Source organism: Balaenoptera ricei, chromosome 5, assembly GCF_028023285.1.
Source record: "Balaenoptera ricei isolate mBalRic1 chromosome 5, mBalRic1.hap2, whole genome shotgun sequence".
Classification (NCBI taxonomy): Eukaryota; Metazoa; Chordata; class Mammalia; order Artiodactyla; family Balaenopteridae; genus Balaenoptera; species Balaenoptera ricei.
Genome location: NC_082643.1, coordinates 79,665,008 through 79,687,495, shown reverse-complemented (window position 1 = coordinate 79,687,495; position 22,488 = coordinate 79,665,008). Strand labels below are relative to the sequence as shown.

Here is a 22,488-nt window from a genome sequence, read left to right as displayed (position 1 = left end):
TTAATATCTAAATTCAAATGAAATTCTTAGCTTAATACACAGTAAGCACCTAAATGATATTTGTTACAGTAGAAGCTGAATAAATATTTGTTCAATGAATGAATGAATAAATTTCTTAGCCTCTCAGACTTCAGTTTCATCACCTGTAAATAAAGAGGTTTAACAGGATGATAACTTTCCAGTCTGTGGATTTAGTTATGAGGATGTTAATAGTTGTGATAATTTTTGGTTATTATTTTGATTTTTTTTCAGGATTATTATGAGGAATGATAAAAAGTCAAATTCTAAACTGAAATAAAGCAAGTTGAACAAAAAACTGAATAGAAATGAAAATGTTTTAAAAATCACCCTAAATCCAATGATAACCTGGTCTTTGATTTAAAGTATGTCTGTCTTCAGCACAGGGCTTGCAGCTTCTCTGAGGGTCTTTAACATCTCCAGGACACTAATTAATCATTTAGTGTAGGTATCTCTTCAGCAATGAACATGAACTCTTCTTTTCAGACATCTGTTTGCATATGCTGCCCTTGGCCTTGGAATATGAAACCATTAAGAAAATACAAGCCAGGTCCTCTGCTAAAGTCAATAAAAAAGCATTTGGTTGAAGGTGTGCATATTTAAGAGACTACACTCATCTTTTAACTGATTGTCTTAATAGTATTGTTTCTAAATAATTGTTAAGTCAAAGAACAATTGGTAAGAATTAATATCCAGAATATATAGTGGATTTCTACAAATCAATTTTTTAAAAAAGACAACCCAGTAGAAAAATGGCCTGACAATGTGAATAGGCAATTTACAGAGGAGGAAACTTGAATAGCCATTTGACATATGAAAAGATGGGCAACTCACTAGCAACTAGGGAAAGGCAGACTCTTTAATTAATTAATTTATTTTATTTTATTTTTATTTTTGGGTGCATTGGGGCTTCGTTGCTGCGCACGGGCTTTCTCTAGCTGCAGCAAACAGGGGCTACTCTTCGTTGCGGTGTGCATGCTTCTCATTGCGGTGGCTTCTCTTTTTGCGGAGCACAGGCTCTAGGCATGGGGGCTCAGTAGTTGTGGCGCTTAGTTGCTCCGCGGCATGTGGGATCTTCCTGGACCAGGGATCAAACCCATGTCCCCTGCATTGGCAGGCGGATTCTTAACCACTGCGCCACCAGGGAAGTCCCAGGAAAGGCAGATTAAAGTGAGAAAAATAACATATCACACTGTAGATTAGCGAAATTTAAGAGCTTGGTAACATCAGGATTGGTGAGGATGTGAGGAAACAGGAGCATAAGCATGCAGGTGGGAGTATAAATTGGCCCAGTGGCAGTAGAATGGCCATGTGTGTACAGCTGGAGATGTGAATACCCTTACCCCAGCAATTCCATTTCTAGGGATACATCATGGACATGTGCACGAAGAGACAAGGGTGTTGCTGCTATGGCCAAAAAAAAAACCGGGGGGGGGGGTCTAAATTTCCATCAAAAAGGGAAGAGATAATTAAATTGTGCAATAATCATGCAACTTAATACAATTGAATACCATTCAGCAGTTAAAATAACAGTGCTGAATATAAAAAAGCAATTTCTAAAAGAATATATACACTATGACACCATGTAGGAAAAAATGTAAAAGTACAAAATGCTACCTTATATTGTTTGTGGATTGATACCTATGTGGTTAATATATAAAAACAGAGGCGGGGGAAGATACACCCAGTGCAGGATGGTGGTTACCTCTGGGGATGGAGGGGAAGAGCTCTATAAGTAACATTTTACTTCTTTTAAAAAAATGTACATAATGTGCAAAATATTTAAAACTGTTAAAACCGGGTGGTAACTACCTGTGTATCTGTCATATTATTCTCTTTAATTTTTTTGAAATATTTTATAATAAAGGAGAAAACCTTAGAAAACAAGAATGCCATATGTAATAAAAAGTCCAGTATGAGATTCTTCTCCTTCGTAGATTAGTGATCATCTTTTACCCTGCAGTGGGTAATTTCTACTTGGCCTTTGGGTGTGTTCTTAAGCCCTTCAGCCTCATATGCTGCTTGCAAGTCTTCGACCACTCCCCACCTCCGGCCCCCCCCCCCCCCCCCCCGCCCAAATGCCTTCTCTGCATGCTTTCTTAGCAACCTCTCTTTTCCTTCTAGCAGCACTTCTCACTTGGTCATGCAGTTTCCTGTTTGCTTGCTGTATGGACCCACTGGACCCTATGATGTTCCTCTGGGGGCAGGCGGCTTGTTTACTGTAGCATCCCTAGGGACGGGTGTGTGAATGTGTGCAATAGATATTTATCAAGTGACTTCGTGAATTAATGGAGATAACTTCAGTGGCTTAAGTTCCATTGCTGTGCACATGGTGGGCCAGGGTTGGATACCTGAAATCACTGCTGGTTGGATTAAAACTATAAAGCAGCATTTGTTGGCCCAGAGGCGCTCTGTGCCTCTTTCTTGGATTTGGCCAGCTGTGGGCCCTTGGAGAGGAAGAGCACGGTGATGATTTTCTCATAAGGAAAACTTGTCCTGGATCCACTGATACATCCAATCCAAGAATCAGATTCTCATTAAGCTATGCAGGGGCCATACCCCATCCAGCTGAATTTCCTGGGCACTGGGAGGTCAGGGTCCCCAGCCCATCAGCCAGGCCAGCTTTTCACAGGGAGGACCACTGCTCCCACCTCCCCAACACCCGACAGCCCAGTCCATGCTTTGTTCTGGCTTCAGGTCGGGTGTGTCTTGCCAGCCCCCAGCGTGGCCTCACTGGGGAGTCTGCTGCAGCCTCACTTCCTTCTTACTAGCCCCTGGCCCAGCTGGACCCTTGGGAAGGGCCCTGCTGCCTTAGCCTCAAAGAGAACTAGCTTTTTTCCCTTCCCTTTCTCTCTTATTCATTTTTTGATTCATTAAAATTTGCTACCATTTCAAGCTCACATCCATCTAGTCTAGCTGGCACTGGCTCAGCCCCTGGCTCTAAGAGAGAGGCAGAACTTCTGCCCTGACAGAGCCCGCTGTTGGCTGCAAGCTGGTGGCTGTCTCGAGAACCTCTCCTGGCCAGACCAGATACCTGAAATCTTAGAGCACAAAGCTCTGTGTTGATAGCACTTAGGGCCGTTTGCTTTCCTGACATTGCAGAGAGAGCCTCAGCTCTACCTAAGGAAGACCTTGGGTGAATGATTGATTTTACGTTGCTCAACCTCTGCTTCCTTGCTTGCAAAATAATAAATAACAGCTTGCAGCAGAGTTTTGAGATATTTAGGGTAGTAAAGTGGTTAAGTTGACATAGTGCTTGAGCCCGAATCCTGGTTCTGCCCCTTCAGTTTCCCCATCCTAAACAGGGTAATCCGGGTCCCAGCCTCATGCATTGTAAATGCTTAGGACAAATGCCTGATCCCTAAAGAGCGCAATTCAAAGGTTTGCTGGTGTTAGCAGTGTCAGGTAGACAGTAATCACTCAATACACATCATGTTCTATAACTATTATTAGTACTTGTCTTAGTCTGTTTGAGATGCTATAACAAAAATGTACCAAAAAAAATATATATATATATACAAACACACACAGACTGGGTTGCTTATAAACAGCAGCAATTTATTTCTCACAGTTCTGGAGGCTGGGAAGTCCCAGATCAAGGTGTTGGCAGATTCGGCTTCCTAGTTCATAGGTGGCTGTCTTTTTGCTGTATCCTCACATGGTGGAAGGGAAGAAGGATCTCTCTGGAGTCTCTTTTATAAGGGCATTAATCCCATTCATGAGGGCTTCACCTTCATGACCTAATCATCCCCAAAGGCCCTGGGGGATTGGTTTTTTTTTTTTTTAATAAATTTATTTATTTATTTATTTTTGGCTGCTTTGGGTCTTTGTTGCTGCGCGCGGGCTTTCTCTAGTTGTGGTGAGCGGGGGCTACTCTTTGTTGTGGTGCGCGGGCTTCTCATTGCAGTGGCTTCTCTTGTTGCGGAGCACGGGCTCTAGGCATGCGGACTTCAGTAGTTGTGGCGCGAGGGCTCATTAGTTGTGGCTCGCTGGCTCTTGAGTGCAGGCTCAATAGTTGTGGCGCACGGGCTTACTTGCTCCACGGCATGTGGGGGTCTTCCCAGACCAGGGCTGGAACCCATGCCCCCTGCATTGGCCAGAGGATTCTTAACCACTCTGCCACCAGGGAAGTCCGGGATTGGGTTTTAACATAGGAATTTTGGGAGGATGCAAACATTCATTCTATAGCATTCTGTCTCTGATCCCCCCAAATTCATGTCTTTCTTATATGCAAAGTACATTCATTACATCCCACCATCAACTCAAAAGTCTAAAGTCCAAAGCCTCATCTAAATATCATCTAAATCAGGTATGGGTGAGAGTCAAGATATGATTCAACCTGAGGCAAATTCTCTCTAGCTGTGAACCTGTTAAATCAAACAAGTTACGTATTTCTGGAGTACAATCGTGGGCCAGGTGTAGGATAGACAATCCTATTCCAAAAGAGAGAAATCAAGAGAGAAGAAGGTGATAGGGCCCAAGTAAGTCGAAACTACAAGGCAAACTCCATGAGATCTTAAGGCTTTAGAATAATCCTCTTTGGCTTGATTCTCTGCCCGTCAGCCCCACTGGGGCACAGGTCCCACCTTCTGGACACAGTGGGGCAGAAGTTCTGCCCCTACAGCTTTGCAGGGAGGGGTCTGACCCCCAGGGCTCTGGGAGGTCCAGCCCCCGTGGCTTTGGAGTTGCGAGCATTAATGAGAATATATGAAAGCACTTGGCGTGTAATACGTGCTCAGTGGATGTTGTTCCTTCCTGACCCTCGATCTTGGAGAAGGAGTACCTCAAACAGGAGGCAGGTGACCCCTCCACTGTACTGTAGGCATTTGTTCTTGTCATCTTTCCCCCTGAGGCAAGAAACCAACTGTAGGTTGGAAAAGTTCCAAGTTGGCACCCTTGAGACCTTGAGACTGGGGAGCAGGTATGTTTTATTTCTACCTTGACCCTGAGCTAAGGCTGCCAGGAACAAACTCATCATGGGCATTTAATTTAGTACATATTCCATAGCATTCCTGAGGGAAGGTTGGAAGGGACCTTGGAGATCATGAGTCTAACCTCCAAAATTTACAAGGTGAAAACAGGTCCAGAGATGCAACATGAGCCGCCTGAGGTCACACAGCCAGTCATGGGCAAGTAGAAGCTAGCTGTGCCCACCTGGATGCCCAGCCCCGTTCCTCCTGGGCTGTCTCTGAAGCCACGCTGCCTCCGCAGAGAGAAAGGCTCCAAAGGGCTGGGTGCAAATCAATCTGGCCGCTTTAGATAAATTCTGACCATCATCTGAAGGTTGAATTTATCTTCACCTCACTCAGAGCATAACCTCTACCATGTTTGAAAAACTCCAGGTGAGGAGAGCCGTGTTCAGGCTTCTCCACTTATAAGCAAGAAACGAAAGGTGATTCCAACGCAAATGGAAAAGAAAAGCCATTTCCTCCTTCTTGTATCTTCTCAGCCTTTGCATAGCCTGTCAAAGCCAACATAAGTTATGTACCTTCTCCAGCTGTGTAGAGAGACCAGGAAGCAGGTGCTGGTTTATTTTATAACCTATGCATTCCTTTGCTAAGCGGTGAGCCCAGAGAGACTTTTTATCTTAAAGCTTTTAGAGGCGCATGGACCTAAGAACATAGCACGTGGATCTTAGCTTCTGGAAAGTATACTCGTTCGGTGCACCGGAGCATTGTGCCAAGCAGAGTCAGGCACACGCCTCTTGGGGAGGTGTGAGTGTACATGGCTTGGTGGACTTTTTATCGGAATCTCAAGCTCTGGTGAGGAAACAGATACGAACTGTTTTGCATGACTGTGCACAGTGCGCGGCTCTGTACCAGGCACAGGCACCCGACATGGAAGAGTCACTCTGCCCCTTTCTGGGTGCTCGCTGTGCAGTTCTGATGCAAAATACGGAAGCGCACGCGCAAAATACTGAGAGCGTTGACAGAGAGTTTCACTGATGTTTAAAACTTGGTTTTTTTCAAGGGTTTCTTAAGAGCAGTTTTAGGTTCACAGCAAAATTGAGCAGAAGGTATTTCCCATATATCCCGCCCCCCCAACAAATGCATAGCCTGCCGCGTTATCAACATCCCTATCCCTCACCAGAATGGTACATTTGTAACAGTTGGCAAACCTTCACTGACACATCATTATCACCCAAAGTCCATAGTTTACATTAGGATTCACTCTTGGTGTCGTACATTGTATGGGTTTGGACAAATGTATGTATATCCATACATACATCCATAATGATGGGTATGTATCTATCATTATAATACCATACAAAGCACTGTCACTGCCCTAAAAGTCCTCTGTGCTCTGCCTACTCATCCCTTCTCTCCCACCCCCAACCCCAGGCAACCACTGATCTTTTTACTGTCTCCATAGTTTTGCCTTTTCCAGAATGCCATATATAGCTGGAATCATGCAGTATGTAGTGTTTTCAGATTGACTTCTTTCACTTAGTAATGTACATTTAAGGTTCCTCCATGTCTTTTCATGGCTTGATCACTCATTTCTTTTTAGCACTGAATCATATTCCATTGTCTCTATGTACCACAGTTTATCCATTCACCTCCTAAAGGACGTCTTGGTTTATTCCAAGGTTTTTTTGGTCTTTTTTTTTTTTTTTTTATGTAATGTCTGAAACATTTATATTAACATATTTCCATACAAATACAAATATAAGATTTTTAGAAATTTCATGTAATGTCTGAAACATTTATATTAACATATTTCCATACAAATAACCCAATGAAAGTTTAGTATTAGTTGTTTTGTTTGTTTTTTTATACTGCAGGTTCTTATTAGGCATAAGTTTTATACACATCAGTGTATACATGTCAATCCCAATCGCCCAATTCAGCACACCACCATCCCCACCTCACCGCAGTTTTCCCCCCTTGGTGTCCATATGTCCATTCTCTACATCTGTGTCTCAACTTCTGCCCTGCAAACTGGCTCATTTGTACCATTTTTCTAGGTTCCGCATACATGCATTAATATACGATATTTGTTTTTCTCTTTCTGACTTACTTCACTCTGTATGACAGTCTCTAGATCCATCCACGTCTCAACAAATGACTCAATTTCGTTCCTTTTTATGGCTGAGTAATATTCCATTGTATATATGTACCACTTCTTCTTTATCCATTCGTCTGTCGATGGGCATTTAGGTTGCTTCCATGACCTGGCTATTGTAAATAGTGCTGCAATGAACATTCGGGTGCATGTGTCTTTTTGAATTACGGTTTTCTCTGGGTATATGCCCACTAGTGGGATTGCTGGGTCATATGGTAATTCTATTTTTAGTTTTTTAAGGAACCTCCATATTGTTCTCCATAGTGGCTGTATCAATTTACATTCCCACCAACAGTGCAAGAGGTTTCCCTTTTCTCCACACCCTCTCCAGCATTTGTTGTTTGTAGATTTTCTGATGATGCCCATTCTAACAGGAGTGAGGTGATACCTCATTGTAGTTTTGATTTGCATTTCTCTAATAATTAGTGATGTTGAGCATCTTTTCATGTGCTTCGTGGCCGTCTGTATGTCTTCTTTGGAGAAATGTCTATTTAGGTCTTCTGCCCATTTTTGGATTGGGTTGTTTGTTTCTTTGATATTGAGCTGAATGAGCTGTTTATATATTTTGGAGATTAATCCTTTGTCCGTTGATTCATTTGCAAATATTTTTTCCTATTCTGAGGGTTGTCTTTTCGTCTTGTTTATGGTTTCCTTTGCTGTGCAAAAGCTTTGAAGTTTCATTAGGTCCCACTTGTTTATTTTTGTTTTTATTTCCATTGCTCTAGGAGGTGGATCAAAAAAGATCTTGCTGTGATTTATGTCAAAGAGTGTTCTTCCTATGTTTTCCTCTAAGAGTTTTATAGTGTCCATCTTTATATTTAGGTCTCTAATCCATTTTGAGTTTATTTTTGTGTATGGTGTTAAGGAGTATTCTAATTTCATTCTTTTACATGTAGCTGTCCAGTTTTCCCAGCACCACTTATTGAAGAGACTGTCTTTTCTCCATTGTATATCCTTGCCTCCTTTGTCATAGATTAGTTGACCATAGGTGCGTGGGTTAATCTCTGGGCTTTCTATCTTATTCCATTGATCTATGTTTCTGTTTTTGTGCCAGTACCATATTGTCTTGATTACTGTAGCTTTGTAGTATAGTCTGAAGTCAGGGAGTCTGATTCCTCCAGCTCCATTTTTTTGCCTCAAGACTGCTTTGGCTATTCGGGGTCTTTTGTGTCTCCATACAAATTTTAAGATGATTTGTTCTAGCTCCGTAAAAAATGCCATTGGTAATTTGATAGGGATTGCATTGAATCTGTAGATTGCTTTGGGTAGTATAGTCATTTTCACAATGTTGATTCTTCCAATCCAAGAACATGGTATATCTCTCCATCTGTTGGTATCATCTTTAATTTCTTTCATCAGTGTCTTATAGTTTTCTGCATACAGGTCTTTTGTCTCCCTAGGTAGGTTTATTCCTAGGTATTTTATTCTTTTTGTTGCAATGGTAAATGGGAGTGTTTCCATAGTTTCTCTTTCAGATTTTTCATCATTAGTGTATAAGAATGCAAGAGATTTCTGTGCATTAATTTTGTATCCTGCAACTTTACCATATTCATTAATTAGCTCTAGCAGTTTTCTGGTGGCAGTTTTAGGATTCTCTATGTATAGTATCATGTCATCCTCAAACAGTGACAGTTTTACTTCTTCTTTTCCAATTTGTATTCCTTTTATTTCTTTTTCTTCTCTGATTGCCGTGGCTAGGACTTCCAGAACTATATTGAATAATAGTGGTGAGAGTGGACATCCTTGTCTCGTTCCTGATCTTAGAGGAAATGCTTTCAGTTTTTCACCATTGAGAATGATGTTTGCTGTGGGTTTGTCATATATGGCCTTTATTATGTTGAGGTAGGTTCCCTCTATGCCCACTTTCTGGAGAGTTTTTATCAGAAATGGGTGTTGAATTTTGTCAAAAGCTTTTTCTGCATCTATTGAGATGATCATATGGTTTTTATTCTTCAATTTGTTAATATGGTGTATCACATTGATTGATTTGCGTATATTGAAGAATCCTTGCATCCCTGGGATAAATCCCACTTGATCGTGGTGTATGATCCTTTTAATGTGTTGTTGGATTCTGTTTGCTAGTATTTTGTTGAGGATTTTTGCATCTATATTCATCAGTGATATTGGTCTGTAATTTTCTTTTTTTGTAGTGTCTTTGTCTGGTTTTGGTATCAGGGTGATGGTGGCCTCATGGAATGAGTTTGGGAGTGTTCCTTCCTCTGCAATTTTTTGGAAGAGTTTGAGAAGGATGGGTGTTAGCTCTTCTCTAAATGTTTGATAGAATTCACCTGTGAAGCCATCTGGTCCTGGACTTTTGTTTGTTGGAAGATTTTTAATCACAGTTTCAATTTCATTACTTGTGATTGGTCTGTTCATATTTTCTGTTTCTTCCTGATTCAGTCTTGGAAGGTTATACCTTTCTAAGAATTTGTCCATTTCTTCCAGGTTGTCCATTTTATTGGCATAAAGTTGCTTGTAGTAGTCTCTTAGGATGCTTTGTATTTCTGCGGTGTCTGTTGTAACTTCTCCTTTTTCATTTCTGATTTTATTGATTTGAGTCCTCTCCCTCTTTTTCTTGATGAGTCTGGCTAATGGCTTATCAATTTTGTTTATCTTCTCAAAGAACCAGCTTTTAGTTTTATTGATCTTTGCTATTGTTTTCTTTGTTTCTATTTCATTTATTTCTGCTCTGATCTTTATGATTTCTTTCCTTCTGCTAACTTTGGGTTTTGTTTGTTCTTCTTTCTCTAGTTTCTTTAGGTGTAAGGTTAGATTGTTTACTTGAGATTTTTCTTGTTTCTTTAGGTAGGCTTGTATAGCTATAAACTTCCCTCTTAGAACCGCTTTTGCTGCATCCCATAGGTTTTGGGTCGTCGTGTTTTCATTGTCATTTGTCTCTAGGTATTTTTTAATTTCCTCTTTGATTTCTTCAGTGATCTCTTGGTTATTTAGTAACGTATTGTTTAGCCTCCATGTGTTTGTCCTTTTTACGTTTTTTTCCCTGTAATTCATTTCTAATCTCATAGCGTTGTGGTCAGAAAAGATGCTTGATATGATTTCAATTTTCTTAAATTTACTGAGGCTTGATTTGTGACCCAAGATGTGACCTATCCTGGAGAATGTTCCGTGCGCACTTGAGAAGAACGTGTAATCTGCTGTTTTTGGATGGAATGTCCGATATATATCAATTAAATCTATCTGGTCTATTGTGTCATTTAAAGCTTCTGTTTCCTTATTTATTTTCATTTTGGATGATCTGTCCATTGGTGTAAGTGAGGTGTTAAAGTCCCCCACTATTATTGTGTTACTGTCGATTTCCTCTTTTATAGCTGTTAGCAGTTGCCTTATGTATTGAGGTGCTCCTATGTTGGGTGCATATATATTTATAATTGTTATATCTTCTTCTTGGATTGATCCCTGGATCATTATGTAGTGTCCTTCCTTGTCTCTTGTAACATTCTTTATTTTAAAGTCTATTTTATCTGATATGAGTATAGCTACTCCAGCTTTCTTTTGATTTCCATTTGCATGGAATATCTTTTTCCATCCCCTCACTTTCAGTCTGTATGTGTCCCTAGGTCTAAAGTGGGTCTCTTGTAGACAGCATATATATGGGTCTTGTTTTTGTATCCATTCAGCCAGTCTATGTCTTTTGGTTGGGGCATTTAATCCATTCACGTTTAAGGTAATTATCGATATGTATGTTCCTATTCCCATTTTCTTAATTGTTTTGGGTTTGTTTTTGTAGGTCCTTTTCTTCTCTTGTGTTTCCCACTTAGAGAAGTTCCTTTAGCATTTGTTGTAGAGCTGGTTTGGTGGTGCTGAATTCTCTTAGCTTTTGCTTGTCTGTAAAGCTTTTGATTTCTCCATTGAATCTGAATGAGATCCTTGCCAGGTAGAGTAATCTTGGTTGTAGGTTCTTCCCTTTCATCACTTTAAGTATATCATGCCACTCCCTTCTGGCTTGCAGAGTTTCTGCTGAGAAATCAGCTGTTAACCTTATGGGAGTTCCCTTGTATGTTATTTGTCGTTTTTCCCTTGCTGCTTTCAATAATTTTTCTTTGTCTTTAATTTTTGCCACTTTGATTACTATGTGTCTCGGCGTGTTTCTCCTTGGGTTTATTCTGTATGGGACTCTCTGCGCTTCCTGGACTTGGGTGGCTATTTCCTTTCCCATGTTAGGGAAGTTTTCGACTATAATCTCTTCAAATATTTTCTCTGGTCCTTTCTCTCTCTCTTCTCCTTCTGGGACCCCTATAATGCGAATGTTGTTGCGTTTAATGTTGTCCCAGAGGTCTCTTAGGCTGTCTTCATTTCTTTTCATTCTTTTTTCTTTAGTCTGTTCCGCAGCAGTGAATTCCACCATTCTGTCTTCCAGGTCACTTATCCGTTCTTCTGCCTCAGTTATTCTGCTATTGATTCCTTCTAGTGTAGTTTTCATTTCAGTTATTGTATTGGTCATCTCTGTTTGTTTGTTCTTTAATTCTTCTAGGTCTTTGTTAATCATTTCTTGCATCTTCTCAATCTTTGCCTCCATTCTTATTCCGAGGTCCTGGATCATCTTCACTATCATTATTCTGAATTCTTTTTCTGGAAGGTTGCCTATCTCCACTTCATTTAGTTGTTTTTCTGGGGTTTTTTCTTGTTCCTTCATCTGGTACATAGCCCTCTGCCTTTTCATCTTCTCTATCTTTCTGTAACTGTCGGGTTTTTTTTTTTTTAATTAATTAATTTATTTATTTATTTTTGGCTGTGTTGGGTCTTCGTTTCTGCGCGAGGGCTTTCTCTAGTTGCGGCAAGCGGGGGCCACTCTTCATTGCAGTGCGCAGGCCTCTCACTATCGCGGCCTCTCTTGTTGCGGAGCACAGGCTCCAGACGCGCAGGCTCAGTAGTTGTGGCTCACGGGCCCAGCTGCTCCGTGGCATGTGGGATCTTCCCAGACCAGGGCTCGAACCCGTGTCCCCTGCATTGGCAGGCAGATTCCTAACCACTGCGCCACCAGGGGCCCTATTCCAAGTTTTGGTAATCATGAATGAAGATGCTATAAACAGCGGTGTGCAGGTTTTTGTGTGGACATAAATTTTCAACTCAGTCGGGTAAATAACAAGGAGTGCGATTGCTGGATTGAAACATAACACATTTAAAGAACTGGATGAAATTGAACAAATAAATTGTTTTAGAAGTGAGAAATCACTCTAATCAAGGGTAAACTAGACCACCTTTTTGGGGGGAAAAAAGGAAATTATGATTTAGTATGAAAGAAGGGGAAAAGGAAGCTTTGGTCTGATTTTTATTCACTAATAGATTTGACCAGGAAACAGGAATTGACATTTTTCAGTCTAATTTTTTAAGAAAAAACATAACTTTCAGTGTAGGAAAAAAAAGTTATTTTCTGGTGAAATTAGTGCTATGCTAAGTGGTGTTTTTCATGTTCCTATTAGAAATTATAATTAAAATATCTGCGTTGAAAGCTAAGCATCTCTGTTTAGTTTTAACACAGGGTGAGGATATCAAAAATCTTTTGACTCCAAATTTTCACTGTGTTTTCTTTTATGAGCTCACTGCCACTGGGTTTTTCCATGAATTTGAAACGTGTGTGTGCAATACTTTGGAAAGATTATTTGCTTAGACTTTATAGACTGAGCTAAAAATAGAAAAACACTGTTTCTATTTTTGGAATGTCTTACCAGCTAAAAAGTGAACACAGTTGCTGTGTATATTAAGCAAAATATTGAGATGAGAACAGATATTTCAATAGCAAAATATATTAATTTAGCTGCTTTTGAAATGTCACAGTGAAACGAATTGATTGTTATTTCTACTGAAGAGAGAAGTTTGTGTCATAAAGTAAATTTCTGTTCTAATAAGACTGCTGAGTGCAGAGAGAAAAAAAGCCATCCCCAAAATGTTCACTGGTGTGAACTTTATTTTTGGGGGGATTTGTTACTCTCTGGTTCCCTCTAGAGCTCTAGAGTTACAAGGTCAATGTCTCCCTTTTTACACTGCAGAGACTTCTCAGGATTTCTAGCTGGGCTTCATCCAGTTTTTATTTATTTATTTATTTTGGCTGTGCCTCACCACTTGCGGGACCTTAGTTCCCTGACCAGGGAATTGAACCTGGGTCCTTGGCAGTGAAAGCGCTGAGTCCTAACCACTGGACCACCAGGGAATTCCCAGCCAGCTTTTAATATTGCAATGTAGTGAAGGTGGCTGGAGCTTGAGAACACTAAAAATGTTGTTAAATTTGTTTACTGTTATTCTGGCTAACAAACTACAACTTGATGCACAAAATGCAAACATGACATCAGAGACCTTAATTTAAACGTTGACACAGCTCTATCAAAGTAGAGTGTTCTTCAGCTAATTCCCTGAATTTATTGTCTACCTCCAAATAAGTCTTCACAAAATTTATCTTTCCACTCTGTACTTTCACTTATTCACCAATTTATTGAGCATCCTTTGCTCTCAGGTTGGTCTTCAAATAGTCTTGCCACCCAAAGACTCCATTTTGAATCTGGCATCATTTAAAATGTGAGTACAAGTGTGTGCTTGAGAGAAAGCAAGAGATGTAGACAGGTAATGAGACACAGTGTGTGTGGGGAAGAGAAAAGCGAGATTAGCAGTGTGAGTGAGCAGGACCCATTTCTTAGGGAGGAACATCTGAACTCTCTGAAAGTGTGACAGGCTAGTAATGCTTGTGCACACCAAGTCTCTGCCCGGAATGACAGGAATTTACCAGCGAAACTTGGATGATTCACGGCATGGCTTATAGAGTGAAAGTAACAAATGGAGCACAGTCATACCGCTAGACATAGCAACCCATAAAAAGGGAGAGGAAAATATTGAGATATGTCGGGGGGCCCACCCGTGTCAGAATTAGTTTTGGCTAACACACAATCTCTTCTTTGCTCTCAACTGTTTGTCTATAAACCCAGCCATGAACTTGAGATCTCCAGCCCATCACTTCTGTTCTGTTTCTGTATTTATAATAGTCATACTGTATTAGGAGTCTCCAGAAAACCAGAACCAATAGGATATATTAGAGAGAGATATATAAGAGGAGATTTATTATAGTAATTGGCTCATGTGGTTATGGAGACCACAAGTCCCATGATCTGCCGTCTGCAAGCTGGAGAACCAGGAAAGCCAGTGGTATATTTCAGTATAAGTCTGAAGGCTTGAGAATCGGGAGGGCTGATGGTGTAAGTCCTGGTCTGAATCTAAAGGCCTGAGAACCAGGAGCACTGATGTCTGATGGCAGGAGAAGATGGCGGTCTCAGCTCAAGCAGAAAGAGAGAGAGAGAGAGAGAGCGCATTCTGTCTTCCTCCACCTTTTTGTTCTATTCAGAACCTCAATGGATTGGATAATGTCCACCAAACATTGATGAGGGCGATCTTCTTTACTCAGTTGACCAGTTCAAATGCTAATCTCTTCCAGAGATACCCTCACAGACACACCAGAAATAATGTTGACCAGCTATCTGGGCAGCCGTTAGTGACACAGGAAGATTAACCATCACACATACCCATCATCAACCTACAACAATCACTGCTACTGCTGCTACTGAAGTTTCTTCTCCTTCTCCTTCTTCTTCTTCTCCTTCTCCTTCTCCATCTTCTTCTTCTTCCCCTTCCCCTCCTCCCCCTCCTCATCCTCCTCCTTCTCCTATAGCTAACATCCGCTAACATTTCCTAAGCACCTACTGTGTGCAAGGATTCAGTCTGAGTGCTTTATATGCATCCCATTTAATCCTGAAACTAGCCCTTTGAAGTGTGGGTTCCATTGTTATACAAGCTTAGGGAGATAATTTATGTAAAGTCATTAAACCATCATCACATAGAGGGATTTTAAAAATTGAGATATAATTCACATGCCATGAAATTTGGGGGTTTAGTATATTCACAAAGTTTTGTAACCATAACATAACCACTATCTAATTCCAAAATATTTTCATCACCTCTAAAAGAAACCTCATACTCTTTAGCAGTCACTCTCCATGTTTCCTGCTCCCTAATCCCTGGAAACTGCGAATCTTTCTTTCTCTTTCGATTTGTCTATTCTGGATATTTCTTATAAATGGAACTATACAATATATAGTATTTTGTGTCTGGCTTCTTTCACTTAGCATACTGTTTTCAAGGTCCATTTACGTTGTAGCATGCATTGGTACTTTATCACTTTTTATGACCAAATAATACTCTGTTGTGTGGGTACACTATCCATTCATCAGTCGATGGACATTTGGGTTGTTTCCACTTTTTAGCCATTATGGATAATGCTATTGTGAACATTCATTACAATTGTTTTCATGGACATATGTTTTCAATTCATACAGAGGGACTTTTTTCATGACTTTTCTGTATTTGATAGCATCTCAGCAAATATTTTTTCTGGGGACTTCCCTTGTGGTGCAGTGGATAAGACTCCGCGCTCCCAATGCAGGGGGCCGGGGTTCGATCCCTGGTCAGGGAACTAGATCCCATGTGCATGCCGCAACTAAGAGTTCTCATGCCACAGCTGAGGAGCCTGCCTGCCGCAACTAAGACCCGGTGCAACCAAATAAATAAATAAATATTTAAAAAAAATAGTTTTTCTGGAAACAAATTTTTATGCCAGTGAGGGATGACTGCACACCCCCAAACTACCATTACTAAAACGCTCTCTCTGCAATGTGAGCTCTGATTTCTATTCTATCTGTCCTGGTAAGGCTCGATTTTCAGAGGTGAGCACCAATCCTTCATGCCAGCTGGTCCTTCTTCCTGGAAAACCCACTCCCTCATCTCCATCTGTAAAAGTCCTGATGTCTTCCAGCCAGGATGCTGGCTCTTCCTTTGCAGCCGGAAGTTATCTTTCGTTCCTTTGGGACTCAGTGGAGCTTCACCTGGGCCCTTCTCTTGGCACTTTCCACTCTTCCCTCCTACGCTGTGTGCCTATGCTTCAGGTCTGATCATCTTTGCTATTCCTTGCTAGGACACGTGTTTGCTTTACACAATAGGTGCTAATGAATATTCATGAACTGATTCTTGATCAGTTGCTGTGATATCGTGATTTATAATAGGATATATATTTTTGGGCTTTGTCCCCCTTTCCGGCACAGAGCTCCTAAAACCCTTGGAATTTCCTGCGAAGAGAACAATGAAGGTGTCTTTTGTTATGTTAATCAGTTGACTTTTGGAAAGCCCCTAGGTCCCTTTAGCATGCAGGTTGGTTGCTAGGGGAACCAACCTTGTGATTAGAAGGTTGAAACTTTCAGTCCCACCCCCTGAACTCCGCGGAAGGGAGAGGGGCTGGAGAGTGAGTTCAGTCGCCAAAGGCCTATGTATGAAGCCTCCATAAAAACCCAAAAGGATGGGGTTTGGAGAGCTTTGGGGTTGGTAAACAGGTGCAGATTTGAGGAGAGTGGTATTTGAGAAAGAGCATGGAAAGTTCCCCCCGCCGCACCTTGTTCCCCATAACTTGCCCTGTGCATCTCTTTCATTCTGCTGTTCCTGAGTTATATCCTTTTATAATAAACTGGTGATCTAGTAAGTAAAATGTTTCCCTGAGTTCTGTGAGCTACTCTAGCAAATTAATTGAACCCAAGGATGGGGTCATTGGAACCGGTTGGTCAGAGGCACAGGTGACACCCTGGACTTGGGATTGGTGTCTGAAGTTGGGAGGGAGGGCAGTCTTGTAGGACTGAGCCCTTATTCTTTGGGATCTGATACAATCTCCAGGTAGACAGTGTCAGAATTGAGTTGAATTGTAGGACACTTAGCTGGTGTACCGGAATAGCATGGTGATGTGGGAAGAAAAGCCAAAACAAAACACATTGTAACTGCTGTCAGAATCCTAGTTACCAAGTGCCAAGTGGTTCTGATTCACTTGAAACCAAGTCTCGAGTTTCCTTGTGGAATTGGTGTCACAATGGCTCTATTTTTAACCAGGTCTTGTGGCGGGGAGGAATAGGTTGCAGAGTGAGGTCATGCTTCCTACCTCTGCGCCCTCCACATTTCAGTTGGTGGAGAGCTGCCTGTCAGCATCTCCTGAACTCTCAGGAGGTATTGCTGTCCTTGACCCTTGCTCCTCTTCAAAGGAGGAACACAGAAGGGCAGGAGTGTCAAGTTTATTTGGGGAGTTATGATCAGGCTTAGTAGATGAGCACCTCTTCCAGTTCCTGGGTTTACCCCCCCTTTTTAGTCCTCCTTTAATGTCTCAGGAAAACTGATGGTGAGACATTAAAGCTTCCTTTTAAAGTTACTTAGACAGTAGTCTCAGATTTTCTGTAGAACCTACTTATTTAGATCTCTGCAGTCCTAGTCAGATAGCCTATTGCTCTCCACAGAGCAACTTTTTTTTTTTTTTTTTTTTTTTTAAACAAGGGATCTAGAACTAGGCAAGCGGTTGGTTCTCAATCCTGGCTGATAATCAGAATCTCTCTCTCTCTCCCTGCCCCCCCTCACTCTCTCTCTCTCTCTCTCTCTCTTACACAGACACACACACACGATACACACTCCTCCAAGCTCACACATTTTGCTTGGCTGGGTGGAGTGTTTTAATAATTGAGCATGCATTCTCCATGAATGCATGCGACAGTTCATTCATTCCTTATTGTCTCACACCTGGCCCTCTGTACACATTTATATGACCTACCTGCTCTTTGAGGTCTCTGAGCATTCCACCCTGCCACAGAGCAGCCAAATCATCTGCCCTCCTTCCTCACCCACTTGCCTTGTCATCACAGGTAACTCTGATAGAAAATCAGGGCTGGGAACCATCAGCATCTTTGAGCAATGATTATTCTGTCTGTAAGCGTTCTTGATTCTGGCTGAAAAAGAATCAATGGGAAGCTATTAAAAATTACCCATGCCCCCTCTACGTACAGTCCTTCCCTGGGGGAATATACAGTTTCTTAGAGAAGGATACATTTTTCAGATCGGAGAAATAGATTTTAAGGAAAATTGTTTTGAATGTGAGATCTGTTAGACTGTCTGATGTAAAAGTTTCCCTTTAATGAACTTCCAGATTATAATAGAATTTCTGTTGGCAAGCTACATGTTGGCAGGGAATGAAGAACTTTCATGTAATATTTAGTGTTAGAGCCCCAGACGTTACTATCAAGTCCACCCATTGGAAAGGTTCTTACGTTCCCATTAAATGAGTGATTCTGCCCAGATCAGGCAGGGAGACCTGGAGCAGATGGAGATGGAGACCTGAGTCTAAAATCATGTAAGGTTTAGGCAAGTGCAAACCAGAAACTGCAGGAGACTCCACATTGATGTGTATATACATGGAGAATTGGGTCCAGGTTTAGTTATTTAATTAATTAATTAATTAATTTTTGGCTGCGTTGGGTCTTCATTGCTGCGCGCCGGCTTTTCTCTAATTGCGATGAGCATGGGCTACTCTTCTTTGCGGTCATTGCGGTGGCTTCTCTTGTTGCGGAGCACGGGCTTTAGGCGTGCGGGCTTCAGTAGTTGTGGCACGTGGGCTCAGTAGCTGTGGCTCGCGGGCTCTAGAGCGCAGGCTCAGTAGTTGTGGCACACGGGCTTAGTTGCTCCGCGGCATGTGGGATCTTCCCAGACCAGGGCTCAAACCCGTGTCCCCTGCATTGGCAGGAGGATTCTTAACCACTGCGCCACCAGGGAAGTCCAGGGGTCCACGTTTAAACAATGAAGCCTGGATGTCCCTATTTCACCTGTCATATTGTAACTGTCATATTCAGGATTTAGTCTTAAACTTTTTTTTTGCAAGAAGTGCAATTTTCCTTCTAAATTTAATGTAATTTCTCTTTTTTGCCTTCTTACCTCCTGCTGAAGAAGTAGAAAGTTTATCTCAGTCAGCTGGAGGTAATTCAGGTTTCTGTAGTCCATTTCGAGTTCTCCTCATCCTTTCCCCTGAGTTGCTTCTCAGTCCTGGGCATTTTCGTAGAGCTCAGGCTAGGGATTGGAGTGATGGTGTGTGGTGACATTTGTCATCCATCCAGCTTATCATGCCTGGTCCTCAGCTGCCCAGCCACTCCCATCACAACGATGTTGATTCCCCGTAGTTCTCCAGGTCTCTCTCTGCTGAGCTAGTTCACGCCATCGCAAGGATGAAGGACAGTTTTAGCTGTTCTCTCCAGGGGCTGTTGGTCAGTTACATTATTTTTAAGGCCAATGTCAGTGAATCTCATATACTAGTGCATTTCAAACTTTATGTATATCCTAGCCACCTGAAGTCATGGTAAAATGAAGGTTCTGACTCCATAGGACGGGATATTAGGGCAGGGTCTGAGAGTCTGCATTTCTAACAATTGCCAGGTGATGCCAAGGCAGCTGGTCCATGGATCACACTTTGAGTAGTGAGGCTGTGGTGGCCATAAAGGCTCTTACTCTGATGGAGCTCTCAGCCTCTATCTCTTCCGCTTGCTTGGGTAAGTAATGTGATAACAGAGAAAGATTTGGTTAAATGGCTGCAAATGCACTCCCATTTTCCACCTCTTAATTTCTTTTGGGAACATCACTGCTGAAAAGAATGAAAGAATAGCACTTCCCTAAGATGCTCTGAAGGCCCTTTTCAAGTACCCAGGGAGGCTTTGTTAGAATGCTATCACTCTTGACTTTCACCATGCCTTTATCATTTATCTTGTTCCCATGTACCCTACCTGGGAGGAGAAAAAAAAGATAACACCCCTCCCTCCACCGTGGTCCTCTCTTGGTATTTATGTCCTTGTGTAATCCCCTTACCTTGAGTGTGGACTAGACTGAATGCGGCAGAAGTCTTGGGATGTCACTTCTGAGACTAGTTTATAAAACCATTGACTTCCTTCTTGGACACGTGCTTTTTCTTGGATCACTTGTGCTAGGGGATGCAGGCTGCCATACTGTGAGCAGCCCTACGGGGAGAACCACATGCTGCAGGAAGAAACTGAGGCCTTAAGTCCAAGAGCCTGCAAGGAACTGAATCCTGGGAACAACTATGAGCTTGAAAGTGGATCCTTCAGTCCCAGTCTTGAGATGACTGCAGCCCCGGCTAACAGACCTTGAGTCAGAGGGACCAGCTAAGATGCTCCCCGGATTTTTGACCCACAGAAACTGTTGTTTCCAGCTTCATAGTTTTGGGGTAATTTGTTATGCAGCAATAGATAATGAATATACCCACCTAACTCAGATGCCAGGCATTTGGGGAACTTCATTAAAATGTCCTACTGGCCTGTCATGAAGATAAGGCACAATTAATATGACAAGAGGAAAGAAGCAAAATTATGGGGTTAGGGTGGCTGTTTGGCTTGAAGAACTCAGTGAGTGGCTCCATGTGACACATATATTTACACATCGGTTATTAATGTGTCCTTTGGCCTTTTTTATTTTTCCAATGTGCAACTCTTGGGTGTCTGAGTTCGAAACTCAGCTTAACCTCTGTACTTATAAACTGACTACACTGCTTATCATCTTGCCTTGGGAGAGAAGAAAACTGGTGAAACCAACATTTCTCACGTTGCTGAAACCTCCCAGCTGGCAGGAACTGAAGGTTCTTTTTCCACCGCCCCTTTTCTAGTCTCAACAGCTGAGTTTTCTGGCTCCAAGAAAACCACCTTTGATTATATAAAGGTATTAGGAGTTAGGGGAACACTAGCCCTTTTGTTACCAGCAATCCGGAGCGTTTAGGAAGAAACGCTGCGGGGGCGACGGTAACCCCTGGAACGCTGGGCGGGCTTTGTGTTTGCTCCAACTCTGGGGCTTTTACCGAACCTCAAGGAGAGGAATTCCTAGTTTTCTGAAAGTTGGGCGAAACGGACCCCGGAGGCCTAGAAAGCCGCGTCCCTAGCCGTTAGGGCTTACGACTCCTCCCCCAGTAGCCGCGCAGCCGGGGGCGTCCCGGAGGAGGGCGACCCCCGCGGGTCCCAACTTCCCGCCGCCAGCCCAGCGTGGGGGGGGTGGGCGGGGTGGGGGCGGGGTCGGCCGCGCTCCCTGCCCTCCGCTCCCCTCCCCCCCCCCACTCTCCCCACCCACTTCCCTTTCTCGGCCGGGCAGCCCTGCGGGCGCGACCTCTCTGGGCAGTGACGAGCGGGGAGGAGCCCGCCGCCGCCGCCGCCGCCGCCGCCGCCGCCGCCGCCGCCGCCGCCGCCGCCGCCGCCGCCGCCGCCGCCGCCGCCGCCGCCGCCGCCGCCGCCGCCGCCGCGGGGGGAGCCATGCCCGGGCCCAGCCGCGCCCCGAGCCCGCCCCCGGCTGCCCGCCGCCCCTCGGGCCGGCGGCGGGAGTGAGCGGGAGCTGCGGGCGACGAGCCTCCGCCCGGCCCGCGATGTCACCATTGTTCAGCTGGGTGGCCAAGGTAGGCGGCGTCGGGGCCGCGTCGGGACGGCGCCCTTTACGGTAGCTGACGGCCCGGGAGCCGGCGTCCGGGCGGGCGCGGCTTGGGGAACCTTGGTAACCGTCGGGCCGCGGGGAGTGCGGAGCGCGGAGAGCGCCCGCGGCCTTGGGGGGGGACCCGACCGCGGCGGGGGCGCCCCGCTGCCTGAGGACCGCTGCCGGAGAGCGGCCGAGGCGGCCCGGGTCGTTCACCAGGTGGTTCTCATTCATTAGCGTTTCTTCCCCGTGGGGCGAACGGGCCAGTGGCGTCACGCCCATTTCACAGGTGGGGAGAGTGAGGCTCGACGCCGGGCGGGTGGGCTTCTCCGGCTCCCGAAGTCCCCCCACCGCACGCCGCGGATTCGCCGCGAGGTGTTTCCCGGCGGCGGGACCTCGCGCGTCAGCCTCCCGGGTACAGGTTTGTGCTCGGTTGTCTGGGATAGTGCACTGAGGATTCCCGAAGGCTGAACTTGGTGCGCTTGGAGGATGTCTGTCTTTTGTTTTTAACTCGCTGGTTTCCAGGGGCAGGTTTTGGAGTCTGAATTTTAGTACATGTGCTGCCGAGGCGAGCACGGAGTCTGAATTTTAAACGTAAGTTCTTTCTATTTCCTTAAAGTTTTATTTTTAGAACATTGGCGCCTTCAGAATCACTAAGCGTTACGAGTCCGGGCCGATTCCGCTATCGCAAAGATGAAGGGATTGGAGTGGATTTCTAGAGTTCTCATCAGTTTGAGAAGGCAGTAATAGAGTAATACCCTCCCGGAGTACCAGGTGTTTGTGTGTTTTGAATGATGCAGCTCTCAAAGCTTCCACAGGTCGGCGGGTTAATGGGGCACCTTCCTCGTGCCCCACGGGCTCCTCTCTTTGCCAGCCCCTTCGCAGAGCTCGCTCTTGGTGTATGGCAGGTTGGTTGAGCAATAAACTCATAGTGGGAGAACCCATTAGCCGTTCTGTGACCCTTTACAAATAATAGGTGGTGGTATCTCTAGTTATGATGCAGCGCTTTTAGAGTGTTAAAGTACATTTTTATAAATACCTATTTATGAGACAGATAAAGCTTTGCCTAGCATTTAAGTGGTAATAAACTGGAGACAC

The 22,488-nt window shown here is 43.5% G+C and overlaps 1 protein-coding gene across 7 annotated transcripts in view; it reads left to right on the top strand.

Annotated features, from left to right (window-relative positions):
* The window catches only part of TBC1D1 (TBC1 domain family member 1), a 289,772-nt gene that overhangs the window by 68,116 nt on the left and 199,168 nt on the right, over nucleotides 1-22,488 (top strand). Inside the window, exon 1 of one of the 7 annotated variants that reach the window (XM_059923212.1) lies at nucleotides 21,232-21,376. The exons of the other annotated variants lie outside the window; for them this stretch is intronic. Coding sequence (XP_059779195.1) covers nucleotides 21,347-21,376 — 30 coding nt within the window. The 5' untranslated portion in view covers nucleotides 21,232-21,346. Of the gene's footprint in view, nucleotides 1-21,231; nucleotides 21,377-22,488 lie in introns of those variants that run through there. 7 annotated transcript variants of the gene reach the window in all.